Source organism: Sapajus apella, unplaced genomic scaffold (assembly GCF_009761245.1).
Source record: "Sapajus apella isolate SASKATOON/1434 unplaced genomic scaffold, GSC_monkey_1.0 scaffold4, whole genome shotgun sequence".
Lineage (NCBI taxonomy): Eukaryota > Metazoa > Chordata > Mammalia > Primates > Cebidae > Sapajus > Sapajus apella.
In genome coordinates, this window is record NW_022436944.1 from 35,184,868 (window position 1) to 35,199,135 (window position 14,268).

General features: G+C 40.0%; 3 protein-coding genes across 14 annotated transcripts in view; 1 reads left to right on the top strand and 2 right to left on the bottom strand.

Annotated features, from left to right (window-relative positions):
• Positions 1–555, bottom strand: part of NEK11 (NIMA related kinase 11) — a 308,049-nt gene extending 307,494 nt beyond the window's left edge. For 2 of the 4 annotated variants that reach the window (XM_032266853.1, XM_032266821.1), the window contains exon 1: positions 392–530. The gene's annotated coding sequence lies outside the window, so the exon portion shown is untranslated. Of the gene's footprint in view, positions 1–391 lie in introns of all 4 variants that reach the window. The other 2 variants (XM_032266836.1, XM_032266829.1) reach the window with 2 other exon arrangements.
• On the top strand, positions 537–13,247 carry ASTE1 (asteroid homolog 1). The gene is made up of 7 exons (XM_032266867.1): positions 537–894; positions 1,801–1,923; positions 2,069–3,395; positions 8,515–8,725; positions 10,184–10,243; positions 10,856–11,051; positions 12,730–13,247. Exons 3-5 carry the CDS (start codon positions 2,094–2,096, stop codon positions 10,231–10,233), a joined length of 1,563 nt encoding a protein of 520 aa, XP_032122758.1. The 5' UTR covers positions 537–894; positions 1,801–1,923; positions 2,069–2,093; the 3' UTR covers positions 10,234–10,243; positions 10,856–11,051; positions 12,730–13,247.
• ATP2C1 (ATPase secretory pathway Ca2+ transporting 1) overlaps positions 10,499–14,268 on the bottom strand; it is a 165,313-nt gene continuing 161,543 nt past the window's right edge. For all 9 annotated transcript variants that reach the window (XM_032266721.1, XM_032266728.1, XM_032266743.1 and 6 more), the window contains one exon: positions 10,499–11,043. In XM_032266721.1, coding sequence (XP_032122612.1) covers positions 10,948–11,043 — 96 coding nt within the window. In that variant the 3' untranslated portion in view covers positions 10,499–10,947. The remainder of the gene's footprint in view (positions 11,044–14,268) is intronic.

A 14,268-nucleotide genomic window follows, 5' to 3' on the forward strand; every position in this document is an offset into this window, starting at 1 on the left:
CTGGTTGGGGGCAAAAGACAACCAAAGGAGGAGTAGTTATCACAAGATGAAAACCAGTAGTTATCTTCCCAGGTAATAAGACGAAGACAATTTGTCACCAGGTTCTGCTCAAGGAGAAATCTAACTTTAAAGATAAACCTTAATCTTAAGGTAAAACAAACAATTCCTTGCTTCTTCACCTTTTTAAACATTTGCATTTTCGCAAAGCGCATTGACGTTTATTGAGGGGCACTGAGACTGGAATAGATCCGGAGATAAGGTGTCCAGGACAGGGAGGAGATCGCAGCCATGGAGTTCTAGAGATTCAGAACCCAGCCTGGGAAGGCTGAAACCATTACCTTCCCCCTTGCAGGGGAGCCTGGCGAGCCCCGAAGAGTACAGTTCTCTTTACCTTTCCCTGTTGTGGTCGGAGGAGCGGCGGCGCCCGGGGCCAGCCCAAGCCTTGCCGGTAATCCGGCAGGCCTCAAACTAGGGGCAACCGCACCCACCGAGCGCCAGACACCGCGAGCTACAGCTGTTTGGCACCGTCGCCAGGGAGACGGCGCGGGGCATACTGGGAAGTCGGGGTGAGGCTGCACCAATGCGGAAGTGGAGAAAGTGAGACGGAGAAAGGAGAGAAGGACCGGCGGGCCAAGCTTTTCTAGTCTGACAGCAGCCATTTCGGAACGTATGTCCCAGCCCTCTTTAGCTACTTAGCGCCTCCGGCCCAAAAGCACCTGCTCCCTGGCGCAGTCTGGAGCCACCGGCTTCACGGAACTGTACTTCCCAAGACGTCACACTAAGAGACTTCCGGTTCCCGCTCTTGCGCTTGGACTCTCACATGCAACGACGAGTCCTCGCTGGGCTCCAGCGGGCTTCGGATGGAGGAGCTACTCCTCCGGGAGGACAGAGCAGGTGGGCTCTGCTGCAGGTCCGGGCGGCGGGTTGTGAGGGCCGAGGTGGCACGGTGTATGAAGGCCTGTGTTTGAAGACTTAGGTCAAACCTTTTGCCCGCCTTTCCCCTATGCAGCTAGCATTTGTTGAACTGTGTGCAAGGCCCTGTAATTTGCATAGAACACGTTGACAGGGCCTCTGCTGATGAACGCTTTACAAGACTGTCTTGCAAAAAAAAAAAAAAAAAAAGTACTATACAGGATAAGGTTCTGAGATATTGACAGGGCTGGGACTAGGGTGAGGTAATTGTAAAATGTAAATGGATGCCAATAAAATTCAATAATCAAGATACGTTTTAATGCGCTATCTCTAAAAATCAGAATTATTGCAAAAAGTCCATGACTGACAAAATGTCATGATTTTAAGTAATAGTAACAGTACCGTGCCGCACCATATTGAAGCCCGAGGCACCGAAAGAGAAACCATCAATACTGATCCTGTGAGTTAAGTTAACCAGAGAAGGAAGAGTAACTGGGCCAGATATGCAAAATAAGATGATGAAAAGAGCCTTGGTTAGGGGTGTAACTGGATAGAGGGGTTCCTAGAGGCACGAAGCAGTTTTCCTTATACCAAAAAACTGCCAGTTAAGAAGGGCCCACAAGCCCAAAGCCTGAAAGAAGGTCCGTGACTGTCAATAAAAAATAAAAACTTGATCCCTGCTAGGTCCTGCACATCTTACGTTACTGACGTCCAAATGTGTTGTAATTTTGAAATGAATAATCCTATCATTTTTATAGCTTAGGACTTTTTACTTTGACCCCACAAAACTGCGTTTTAAGATGTTGACTGTTGTCTACTTCAGAATCACAGTCCACAGAACTTCTATATTGCTGTGTCAGTAATGGACTTTAACTGATTTTTCTTTAGAATTAGCAGCAGCCTCTGTCACCATCCAAAGATCACAACCCATGAAACCACTGAGTTTGTGCCTTGCAACAGAAAGCAAAGGAGAATGAAAAGGCACACAGCTAACATTGCTTGAGGATCTAGGTAAGAATTCATGGATATTGATATCTATCTTCTATATCTAAAGAGCACTTCATAACATTTGCTGTTGGTTTAATGGTGCTGGAAGCAATGACTTGGTGCCCCTTAACCAGCATCAACTGAAAATGCTTTCTGTTGTTTTAAACAGGCGATTAATTCTTTAGACTGTCATCATGGGTATCCGAGGACTAATGAGTTTTGTGGAAGATCATAGTAATGAGTTCTTCATTGGTTTGAAGTTGCGGGACACAAAAATTGTCATTGATGGCTATGCTCTTTTCCACCGTCTTTGCTTCACTTCGAACTTGGAGCTCCGGTGTGGAGGGGACTATGATTCCTTTGCAGATGTAGTACAAAAATTCTTTGAATCACTATTTGCTTGTAATATATGCCCATATGTTATATTAGATGGAGGATGTGACATTTCAGATAAAAAGCTTGCAACTATAAAGGACAGAGCTAGAGAGAAGATCCAGATGGCCCATTCCCTTTCTGTTGGTGGGAGTGGGTATGTGTGTCCTTTACTCATCCGGGAAGTATTCATACAGGTTTTGATCAAGCTGCAGGTACCTTTTGTCCAGTGCTTTTCAGAAGCAGATCGGGACATCATGACACTTGCTAACCATTGGAATTGCCCTGTGTTATCGTCAGATAGTGACTTCTGCATTTTTGACTTGAAAGCTGGGTTTTGCCCATTGAATAGCTTTCAGTGGAGACATATGAACACTGTTAAGGGCACACGAAACTATATCCCTGCCAAATGCTTTTCCCTTGAGGCATTCTGCCATCACTTCAGCAATATGAATAAAGCTCTTTTGCCTCTCTTTGCGGTGCTGTGTGGAAATGACCATATTAATCTACCTATCATGGAGACATTCTTAAGTAAAGCACGTCTTCCTCTTGGAGCTACCAGTTCTAAAGGGAGGAGACACCACCGAGTCCTGGGACTTCTGAATTGGTTGTCTCATTTTGCCAACCCTACCGAAGCACTAGATAATGTTCTGAAATACCTCCCAAAAAAGGATCGAGAAAATGTTAAGGAACTTCTCTGCTGTTGCATGGAAGAATACCAGCAGTCCCAGGTGAAGCTGCAGGACTTTTTCCAGTGTGGTACTTACGTCTGTCCAGATGCCTTGAATCTTGGTTTACCAGAATGGGTACTAGTGGCTTTAGCTAAAGGCCAGCTATCGCCTTTCATCAGTGATGCTTTGGTCTTAAAACGGACCATTCTTCACACACAGGTGGAAAACATGCAGCAACCAAATGCCCACAGATTATCTCAGCCCATCAGGCAAATCATCTATGGGCTTCTTTTAAATGCTTCACCACATCTGGAAAAGACATCCGGGAATGCGTTGCCTTCTCGGCCTCTAGCTTTCAGTGAAGTGGAAAGGATTAATAAAAATATCAAAACCTCAATCGTTGATGCAATAGAACTGCCCAAAGATCATTCTGACTTAAGCAAATTGACTGAGGTAAGTATTTGTAATACTAATGAAATTTTTGTAAAGCACTTTACAGATTACAAAGTGCTGTCTTGTATATTATCTCTCTTACTATAACAGACTGATGAGGTTCAGTGCTATCTTGCTGTCATTTCATAGCTAAGAAATCAAGAACTTGAGTGAACTGGGTAGTCTCTTAGCCAGAGAGTGTCAGTGCTAGGACTCAAACCCAGCTCTTTCAGCACTAAAGCTACCATGTCCACTGTACGACAGTAGTCTGTGTTACCTTCACAGTTATTACTACTATATTGTTATTACTACTGTATTATTACTAGCTATCAGTAGAATGGAGTTACATGGCTGGAAAAAAAAGGAAATTCTGAACTGCAAAAAAAAAAGTGTACATAGACACTAGTCATAGGCATAACATCTTAGACTATATCAGATTTCAAATAAGGTTAGTACTGATAACCAAGGTCTAATTTTTTAACTTTTATTAATGAAGACCTTTTTAAAAATAGGTTTTTGTGTCATTATGGTTATTTGCTTAGTTTGATACTGAAAACATGACTGTTAGCCTAACTCAGTGTTGCTTAAACCTACGTAACACTCAGACCAGTCACCTTTTCAAGGAGAAAAAAATTCTCATGGATCCCAGTGTTGTCTTTTTATATTACATAAATATATTTGAAATTTCAAATAGATATAAAACTATGCTGATAAAAGAACTAGATTTACAAATTAAATACAGATAACTTAAAAAAAAATTGCAGTGCCATTAGGGGGTTTCCTTAGATCCATTGAAATATTCAGTCTCATGACTCACAGACCACACATGGCACCAGTCTACTCAAGGATGTTGGACAGCAACCTCAGCTTCCCAGCGGCTTTAGGTCAGGCCTTCCTTTTCTGTCAGAGTTCTCCCAGCACTGTTATCAGTCTACACAAAGGCTTACCACCGTTGGTGATTCTGTCCCCCAGAGGACATTTGGCAATGCCTGGAGACATTTTTGTTGTCACTACCTAGAGAGTAGAAGGGGTAGTGATTGCTCTTGGTATCTAGTGGGGAGAGGCCAAAGATGCTGCTAAATTTTACAATCTGTAGGTCTTACAGTACACAGGAAAGTGTCCTATAACAAAGAATCTCTAGCCGAAAATGTCAGTAGTGCGAATCCCTGGCCTATACAGTTGACCAGGAACTAGCCTCTTAGCCTCCCCATCAGTCACATCTCAGGCAGGAGATGAACTTCATAGTGAATGAGTGCAAGAGCCTTCTTGGCATTGAGGAGTGACTGTTAAACCCCCAGAGTTTCTTTGCAGGGACGGTGAAGAAAATGTTTTGGAATTAGTGATGGCTGCACACGCTTATAAATATACTAAACCAAGGCATGGTGGCTCATGCCTGTAAGCCCAGCACTTTGGGAGGCCAAGGTGGGAGGATCACTTGAGGCTAGTAGTTCAAGACCATCCTGGGCAACACAAGACTCTGTCTCTACAAAAAAAAAAAAAAAAAAAAAAAAAAATTAGCCAGGCATAGTGGTGCAGGCCCATAGTCCCAGTTACTCAAGAGGCTGAGGTGGGAGGATTGCTTGAGCCCAGGAGGTCAAGCCTGGATATGAGCTATGATTGTGCTGTCTGTTGAACAAGACCCCGTCTCTAAAATATATATATACACTAAACCCACTAAGTTGTATACTTTAAAAGGATGACTTTTATGACATATGAATTATATTATCAGTTAAAGGAGAAAAAAAAGGTTTCACTGGCTTAAAAACCTCCTTCTCTGTAGGATTCATTCTTTCTTATAATAATTCCATAAACATAGCTAGGTCCCTGTAAAGGACATCCTACTTACAGCACACTACACTCAGGGGAGCCCCAAGACATGGTGTCCCCAAGATACGGTGTCCCCATCAGGTATTTATAGTTCATTTATATATAGTTTAAGCTTAAATGCAATTTTATAAGTCATTTTTATAATTCTTGATAACATAACTGACAATCTACCTTTAGCACATTTCCAGGGGTACAAAACTAGAAAGTGGAGCATAGGTCTAATTCTCAAACAAGAGATTTACTAATATTTTACCCACACCAAAAAAAATTCAAACTAGCTACATTCTTAATGTTTTGCTGAAGTTACATTTCTAAAACTCAAACATAAATGGTGCTGTTGGAGAGGATTAAAAACTTTTTAATGGCTTTACTGAGAAAATAAGTAATGTACAGTGAGGTGCACATAAAGTGTGCACTTTGATGAGCTTTGACATGTCTGTATCTGTGAAGTCATCCTACAATTAAAATAATGAATGTATCCATAATCCCTAAAGTTTCATCTTGTTCTTTGCAATTCATGCTTCCTTGTGTATACACATAGTATAATGCAAAATAATTGTACTGCTTGATACATTTTGGCAAGGTCTATTCATCCATGCAAAGAGCATCCAGATGAATCATTATCATCACCCCAGAAGGCTACCCAAGTGCCTGGTTCCAGTCACGCACTCTGCAACTCCCTATAATCGCTATCCTGACGTTTAACAACACAGAATAGTTCTGGCTGAATTTTTACTTTAGAAATGAATTCTTTCATCTGGCTTTTATTCCACATGAGATTCAGCAACATTGCTGTGAGTAGCTGATCATTCATTTCCCATTGCTGTAATATTATTCTGTTTTGATATATTACTATTATACACTTAGGAGCATTTTTCTTTCCATTGTACAGCTTATGAGCATTTGGGTTCTTTGCATTCTCCATTTCCATGTGTTCACTGGCCATTTGATACTCTGTTAGGTGAGGTTTCTGTACAGTTGTTTGCTCATTTTTATTACCAATTACGGGTCCTTTGTCAAATAACATTGTGAATAGTCTCTCCCATTGTTTATTCACTCTTTAGTATGTTTTGATGAACAAACCTTCTTAATATACTCTAATTTAAATTTTTATTATTTATGGTTACTTTTGTGAACTGCTTAAGAAATTGCCTACTCCAGGGTCATGAAAATGTTTTTTTGCCATTCACATTTAGCATTTAGATCTATAACTTATCTAGAATTGATTTTTTGTGTATGCGTATGGTATGAAATAGGGATCAGGACACTTTTTCCGCCATATGGAAATCCAACTGAATCAGTGAGTGTAGCAAGCTGCTTGTATTCCTTGCTAAGTGGAGATGACTTAAGTGTTCTCATCATTTACCTGGATTCAAAATAAGTTGAAATTTTAGTTCACTGTCTGTGCTGTGCTATCATCCAGCTTTGTCTTGGCATAAACAAATCAATTCTGAAGTTTGCTCAATGCTAATGGTTCTAATTAGCCCATGAAAATTATAAATGTACGAGGTAATAATGTGATTCCAAACACAAATGCAGGTACAAGTATAGAAACTTTGTGATACTACCTATCCATTTTGTTTTTAACATCATGTTGTAATACATTATCTGCTTTAGGCAGCTGTTGTTAATAGAAACTTTATACAGTCTCTCATTTAATTCCCACAATAACCACATAGGATAGGGTTTCATTTTGGTTATGGCAACGGACAGAGCACCACTCAAGTTAACCAATAGGAAGATAATCGTAAGGAGACACAGAAGTGGAACATTCTTAGGGAGTGAGGCAGCCAAGACCAGTCTCTCTGCGCATCTCTGCCTCTCTGGGCAGCTGCTTCTGCAGGCTTGTGCTTTCGCTCCCTCTGGGGAAGAAGGAAAGCAGTTGTCACATGGGATAAAACCTAACTAACTTTAAGGGCTATGAATTGAGTACTTCCCCTTTTGGAAGGGACTGAGAACTGGTGGGCTAGATGAAACATCTTGTGCAAGTCATCATAATGACCATTTTACAGATAAGACTGTAGAAAAGGTTGGAAACCTTTCAACCAAGACTATGGGGTTAGCGCAGGGCAGAACATCTCTGAAGTCAAAGCCCAGGCTGTGTTGGTTATAAAAAGTTGTAACTTGGCTCTATAATTCAGTAATTTAAATATTATATATCAAAAAAGAATTGGTGTATTTTCTTAGCTCTACTTAGTGCATTTTAAAAACCAGTTTAAGAGTTCAGTTTCCGGGCTGGGCGCGATGGCTCACGCCTGTAATCACAGCACTTTGGGAGGCTGAGGCAGGTGGATCATGAGGTCAGGAGTTTGAGACCAGCCTGACCAACATGGTGAAACCCCAGCTCTACTAAAAATACAAAAATTAGCCAGGTGTGGTGGCAAATGCCTGAAATCTCAGCTACTCAGGAGGCTGAGGCAGGAAAATCGTTTGAACCTGGTAGGGGGAGGTTGCAGTGAGCCAGGATCACACCTATGTACTCCAGCCTGGGTGACACAGCGAGACTCCGAGAATTCAGTTTCTATTTTTAGTAGTTAAAACTACTTCCAGTAGGGGTGACTGGTTATACTACAAAGCACTTTGCATATTTCTAATTTTAAAATTTTTATCACAATATTACTAAAAGCAGTATTTAGAAGTAATCATACTAAAGTTTTCATGCGTTATGATAAAACTATTTTGTCATTTATGATATGTTTTGTTTCACGTTAGCATCTCTAGTCTCAGCTGTCAACCACACTTTCTACTAATTAGATGTTACATGCTGAGAAATGTACCATCATCTCATCTTTCCAGAAAGCAGTTTCTGGCTGTGTGCAGACACCAGAAATACAACTTTTTTTTTCTCAAAGTTTGATTATAAAGTCCCCCAGAAGATGCCCTTTTAATAGTCCTGAGTGCATGACCTGTAAGGTCCTTTCTGGGGCTGTTAGTTAAAATGCATATTCCTGGGCTCTCCCTCAGATTAGTGAATCAAAATTTATGGAGTAGAGCCTGAGGACTGAATTTTTAACAAGCTTCCCAGGTGACACGTGCACTGAAGATGCTCAGCAGTGTATACAAAGAGGATGGAATGACGTAAGTAAAGGTTGTGTAGGAGTAGGCAGTACACCCATTCAACCAACCATGTTTATAAAGCATCTTAGTAATGTTCTAAATGTTTTGAGTGTGGCTGATTTTTCTTTCCCCCGACAAGATAAGTTTTAACAGCTGACACAGAAGTTTCATCTGCATTAAATCTCTTCATGCTATGGAGGAAAAGAAAAGGACATTTCCCAAAGTAACTTGCAGAATGCTTGGTGTGTATTTTCAGCTCTCCTTGAGGAGGCGGCAGATGCTTCTGTTAGAAACCCTGAAGGTGAAACAGACCATCCTGGAGCCAATCCCTGCTGCACTGAAGTTGCCCATTGCTGTCAGTTGCTACTGGCTGCAGCACACGGAAAGCAAAGCAAAGCTACATCATCTACAATCCTTACTGCTGGCAATGCTAGTGGGGCCCTTGATTACCATAATCAACAGCCCTGGTAGGTAACTGGAAATTCCAGGAATATTATTGTTGCATGTTGCTTGCAAACTGTTTACCCAAGAGTTTACACAAACAAAAAAGGATTATTGGATTATTTACTTCCATTAATTATATCAGAACTTAGAAGTGGAGGTACCAATATAGCATTCATTCATTGGTAAATATTTTTTTAACATTTTATGTGCCAGGCTCAGTGCTGGAGGGCTGGAATCTAAGTGTGCAGCAGTGAGATGTGTTGGGATACCGTCAGCTCCCATCTGTTTTGTGGCACCTACTGCTTTAACTTGTGACGTGTGACAGTGTATTTTGCCAGTTGCATTTTGTACTGCATGTTCCCTATCCCATTATTAGCACAGCAGCAATGTCATCACAAGAATCTTGCCCAGAAGTGAAACTTCTAAATACCTACAACCACTGCAGACATTCTTGCTTATACATCTTTTTGTTCCTTTTTCTCTAAGTTTCAATTAGTATATAAGTAGTGATGGCAGAGATAGGAATTTCTCTCTTTTTTTCGAGACAGAGCCTCATTCTGTTGTCCAAGCTGAAGTGCAGTGGTGTAATCTCGGCTCATTGCAACCTCTGCCACTTGGGTTCAAGCGATTCTCCTGCCTCAGCCTCCCGAGTAGCTGAGATTACAGATGCCTGCCACCACACCCGGCTAATTTTTGTATTTTTAGTAGAGATGGGGTTTCTCCATCTTGGTCAGGCTGGTCTTGAACTCCTAACCTCGTGATCCACCCACCTCAGCCTCCCAAAGTGCTGGGATTACAGGGGTGAGCCTCCGCACCTGGCCAGTAATTTCTCTTCCTACTAGAGAAATACACTGAGGCAAGTTCATCTGCATATAATACCAGGTGAAGTAAATGCTGAAGCACTGGGACACTTTAATACTCTAATGGAATATCCTCTTTAAAGATTATAAATGCTATAATACTATACAAACATGTATAATAATTATACTCTAGAATACTGCTATACTATCTAATATGGTAGCCACTAGCCACACATGGCTCAAGTTAAATTCCATTTAAATTAAAAATTCAGCTTCTCAGTCACACTAGCCACACTTCAAGTGTCAGGTAGTCACATATGGCTATGGGCTATCCTACTGTATTAGACAGCACTGCAGAAAGTTTTATTAGATAATGCTACTCTGTAGTTTCGTATTTTACAAGAATAAGTTAAAGAATGAAACAGCATGGACTCCTGTTTCCCAAGTATTAAGGCTCAAGCTTGACAGCAGCTGTCAGAAGGACTGTTGGCACACAACAGCCAACTTAACACAAAACCAATCAGTTATGGGCCACTGCTGCTTTATGAACACAGGTTTAGGGTATTTCCACTGATTGAATAATAAATACAGTATAAGAACGCTCTCAGAGCACAAGCCTACTAAGATTTTACTCGAGTCCAACAGCAGGGGCATGTCAAGGGTCTGTTTCTTTTCTTTTAGGAAACGTGGACCCTGTACCTGGGCAGGCTCAGTGCCTTGCTGCTCGCTAGTTGGTAAAAGGTGGGCCTTCTTTTTATTGCTTTCAAATAGGTCCAGATGTTACTTTGTGCACTGCTGCCCAAACAAACTAGTAGAAACTTACAGCTAAACACAAGCAACATTCCTTATTTCCTAGGATCGTTGCTTCTTGCCCCTTATCTTCTGCTATGAAAAGAGGCTGATTATTTGCCAAATTCTCCCATAAAACATAGAGGTCAAAATGTGCTTTGAACACACGGGTTGTTTCTTTAACACAAATGCACTACAGCATGGGAGTTTTGTTGAAAGAGCAACAGTAAAGAGAATGAAATTTAATAGTCATTTGTATTTTTCATAGACACAGATGTAGGGTTTAGACAGTTCAGATGCAGACATGTTTATGTCAGGTGGAAGAGATCTTATTTCAGGGAAAAAGTAAATTCTCGTGAGTTGAATAAAGTTAGGTCATCATTAAAAAGACAGTTCAGTATCAGTATTTCAATTTATACAGCAAGGCATTTATGAAGCCAGAAAGGAAAAACATCTTAGTTTTTTAAATTGATTTCTTTATGGAATTTGTAGTATATGTGGAGAAAATTACAAGCTGTTACAGTGCTTTTGGAAACACTGCCCTTGGGTTCTTTCTTTCTTTAGGTAAGGAAGAGCTGCAGGAGGATGGTGCTAAGATGTTGTATGAAGAGTTCCAGAGAGTGAAGGCGCAGACACGGCTGGGCACAAGACTGGACTTAGACACAGCTCACGTCTTCTGTCAGTGGCAGTCCTGTCTCCAGATGGGGCTGTATCTCAACCAGCTGCTGTCCACTCCTCTGCCAGAGCCAGACCTAACTCGGTAAGCACCATGGGAAACTTTAGTTCAGATGGAAGCACAGAAAAGTAAATACAGTACTTTCACTTATATTTAAAGCAACAAAGTTACTTTAAAAAAACTAATCTTAGTGTAATTGATTTTGAGTCACTGTTACAGCTGAAGAGCTGGAACCAGGAAAAATATTAAATTATTTCCATATTCCCAAAATTCAATCCAATTTTTAAAAATCAGTTCCTTTAAGTAAAACATTAATATGTGGGGGAAGGGAGGTAATTGTTGGTAGGATATAACTCACTCCTTTCCTCTAGGTCTTTAAATGTCACATTGTAGAGCCTTTTTCTGATAACCCACCCTAGTGAGACATACTGTCTACCCTTCTTCACTCTAGTCCTGTTACTGTATTTTGTAACATCATTTCTTATCACCTGTCATATTGCTTACTCATTCATTCACATATTTATTAAATGCCTACCCTGTGCTAGCATGTAGGGACAACAACAAAATCTTTGCCCTAATGGAGCTTTCATTCTAAGTGAGATGCTGAGTAGATGCCCAAGTGAACTTAACACAGAATGTTTGCTTTGCCAGGCAAGAAAGACAGTAAGGAAATTGAACCTTTGTGCCACTAGTAATTATAATGTTTGTCTGTGGAGTTTAAGCTGGGTATGATAAAAAGAAATGACAGCAGCAGTAGGGTGTGGAGCAGTGAGAAGAGTTGATAGGATCAATGGATTGGACATCTTGATAACTGCCCATCCGGGAGGTTCCAGAGGGAGATTAAAATAAAAAGGAGATAATGTTTTGTCTCTCTCCACTCAGATATAAACTCTATGGGGCAGAGCCTTGTCTATTTTATTTACTGTTGTAGCCCCAATGCCTTTAGTACTTTGAATGAGGATATATGGAGGCATACAAAATATGGTGGGACTTCATATGTTTCAAGGTAAAAAGCCTCCGGCAGTAAACACTATTGTTAATATATCTCTGGGCCTTATATCTGAGCTAACCCAAATAATACTAATTGGCCTTTGACCTGTGGATTCTTTACTTCTTTTGTTTAATAATTTAAGGTCATTCTTGAATGGATCCTCTTTAGTTACTGCAAATCCTTTTAAAACAAAACAGGAAACACAAAACCAAACAGCTCTCTTAATAATGATTTAAACAGCAGGACTGTTCTTGAACCTCAGCATAACCAAAGCTTTTTACAGAGAATTTTACACTGATTAAACAATGGTTCTAAACCATCATTGATAAAGTACCAGCCTTATCAGCTTTGTCCGTAAGTAATATATTAAACTTGTGGATTCCAATTAATCCCATCTTGTTGTGAATTAGGTTTTTAGTCCCAGTGAATGACCTTGCAAATGATGCCATTAAATTTTCTCATATTCTAAGGAACTGTTTGGTTTATCGGGGTCCTTTTAAATTCCTTTTCTTTAAAGTGTTAAAGATTCCTGCTCAGCCTGGGGCTAGCTGCAAAACCACTACGCATTCATCATGTAATTTAGAATCTTTGTCATAACAGCTCAGTTCCTTTCTTCAAAGAACAGATTATTCCTAAGTAATTTCAATAATATTACAGAGCAGTAAGAGCTCTGATTGTTTAGATGCATCTGTTGAAGGTATGTTAATGATAGTTATCCTGTTGCACTGAATTAGTTCTTTAACAACATACTTTTTTTCTCCCTTTGAACAGATTGTACAGTGGAAGCCTGGTGCACGGACTATGCCAACAACTGCTAGCAACGACCTCTGTAGAAAGTCTCTTGAGCATGTGTCCTGAGGCTAAGCAACTTTATGAACATCTATTCAATGCCACAAGATCATATGCCCCCGCTGAAATATTCCTACCAAAAGGTAAATCAAATTCGAAAAAAAAAAGGCAGAAGAAACAGGATACCAGCTGTTCTAAGAACAGAGGGAGAACCACTGCACACAGCAAGTGTTGGTATGAGGGAAGCAACCGGTTTGGGTTGTTAATGGTTGAAAACTTAGAGGAACATAGTGAGGCCTCCGACGTTGAATAAAACTCAGTTTGCATCAAACTAGATATATTTAAGATAATCCTTACTTAAAATTCCTCTGTTACCTCCCTTGAAACAATTACCCTTTTCTTTAGGACTAACCTGTTCAGGAATAAACATCATAATAGATAATCTGAATTCCAAGATATTTTGTATTGTGCTTTCAATAAATACGACCTGACTTAAGAAACTTCTGTATTTCTAAATATGTTTGAAAGCATGTTTCTACTTCTCATGTTCCATTTTAGTAAGTGAATGGTAACATAGTCTGTACCGTTTAAATTGAAGCAATTTAGCCAGCTACATTTTCAGAAAGAGTAGAAGTCCCACTCAGTTATTTCCTTTAAGTAGCAGCTGGCTATCATTTCAAAAATTTTTTAAAACAGTTTCCTCTTTGTACTTTAGTATGAAATCTGGGCAATGAAAGGTAGAAGTGAGGATTCCAGACAGAAAACTGTCTCTACTAAAAGTAAGTACTTAGTCAGTAGGACCATAACAGCATTGAAGAGCACTTTAGGTACCCTCCAGATTTTAAAGCAGAAGTTGAAACTAATGGTCCCTGCCAAATAAGAAACAGTATCCTGAGCTGCTAGACCTAGAGAAGGAGGAAACAGTGAGAAGTGAAAATATCATAGATATATGTAGCAATACCCGAATCTATGCCCTCTTTATACTATGTGTTTTGACCCATTAATGAGATGTTACTTAATGAGTCATATCCAGCATTTTTTTAATGAAAAAATTAGAATGGAAAATATCGGATACACATTTCATATATTAGGTGATTATGTAAAATATATTCCTTACTGTGGACTATAGTGAAAAAGTTTAAAAGGTACTGCTCTGGAAAACACTGCCAAATAGAGGCTGCTAAAATTACAAATACCCAAAGATTTGTGAAGGTGCCGGCCAGTTCCAAATAAGAACTGAAAAAGAAGCAAGTAGAATGAATGCATTGGGCAAGATCTGAAAATATACTCAACCTTAATTTTACTTGTATTCATACAAATTGCATTCTTCCTTCTGTACTCTCCCACTGGTATATTCCATCAGGAAGAGCCCTAAAGGTGGCTGTAAAGCTGCCATTTTGAGCAGGCCTGTGTACGGTTCCTAATATCTGATAAACAATTCTCTTTACTTTCCAAGAAGTACCATGCTCTTAGAGTAGTAAGCCCAGCGTTAGCCAGTGTCAAACACGAACCTGCCAACTA

What these genes read in the sequence shown, in the direction of transcription:
- ASTE1 (XM_032266867.1), top strand. Translation starts at nt 2,094, where the DNA reads ATGGGTATCCGAGGACTAATGAGTTTTGTGGAAGATCATAGTAATGAG. An exon ending in ACTTAAGCAAATTGACTGAG is followed by an intron (nt 3,396 to 8,514) that starts GTAAGTATTTGT and finishes GTGTATTTTCAG; the next exon opens with CTCTCCTTGAGGAGGCGGCA. An exon ending in TACCATAATCAACAGCCCTG is followed by an intron (nt 8,726 to 10,183) that starts GTAGGTAACTGG and finishes CTTTTCTTTTAG; the next exon opens with GAAACGTGGACCCTGTACCT.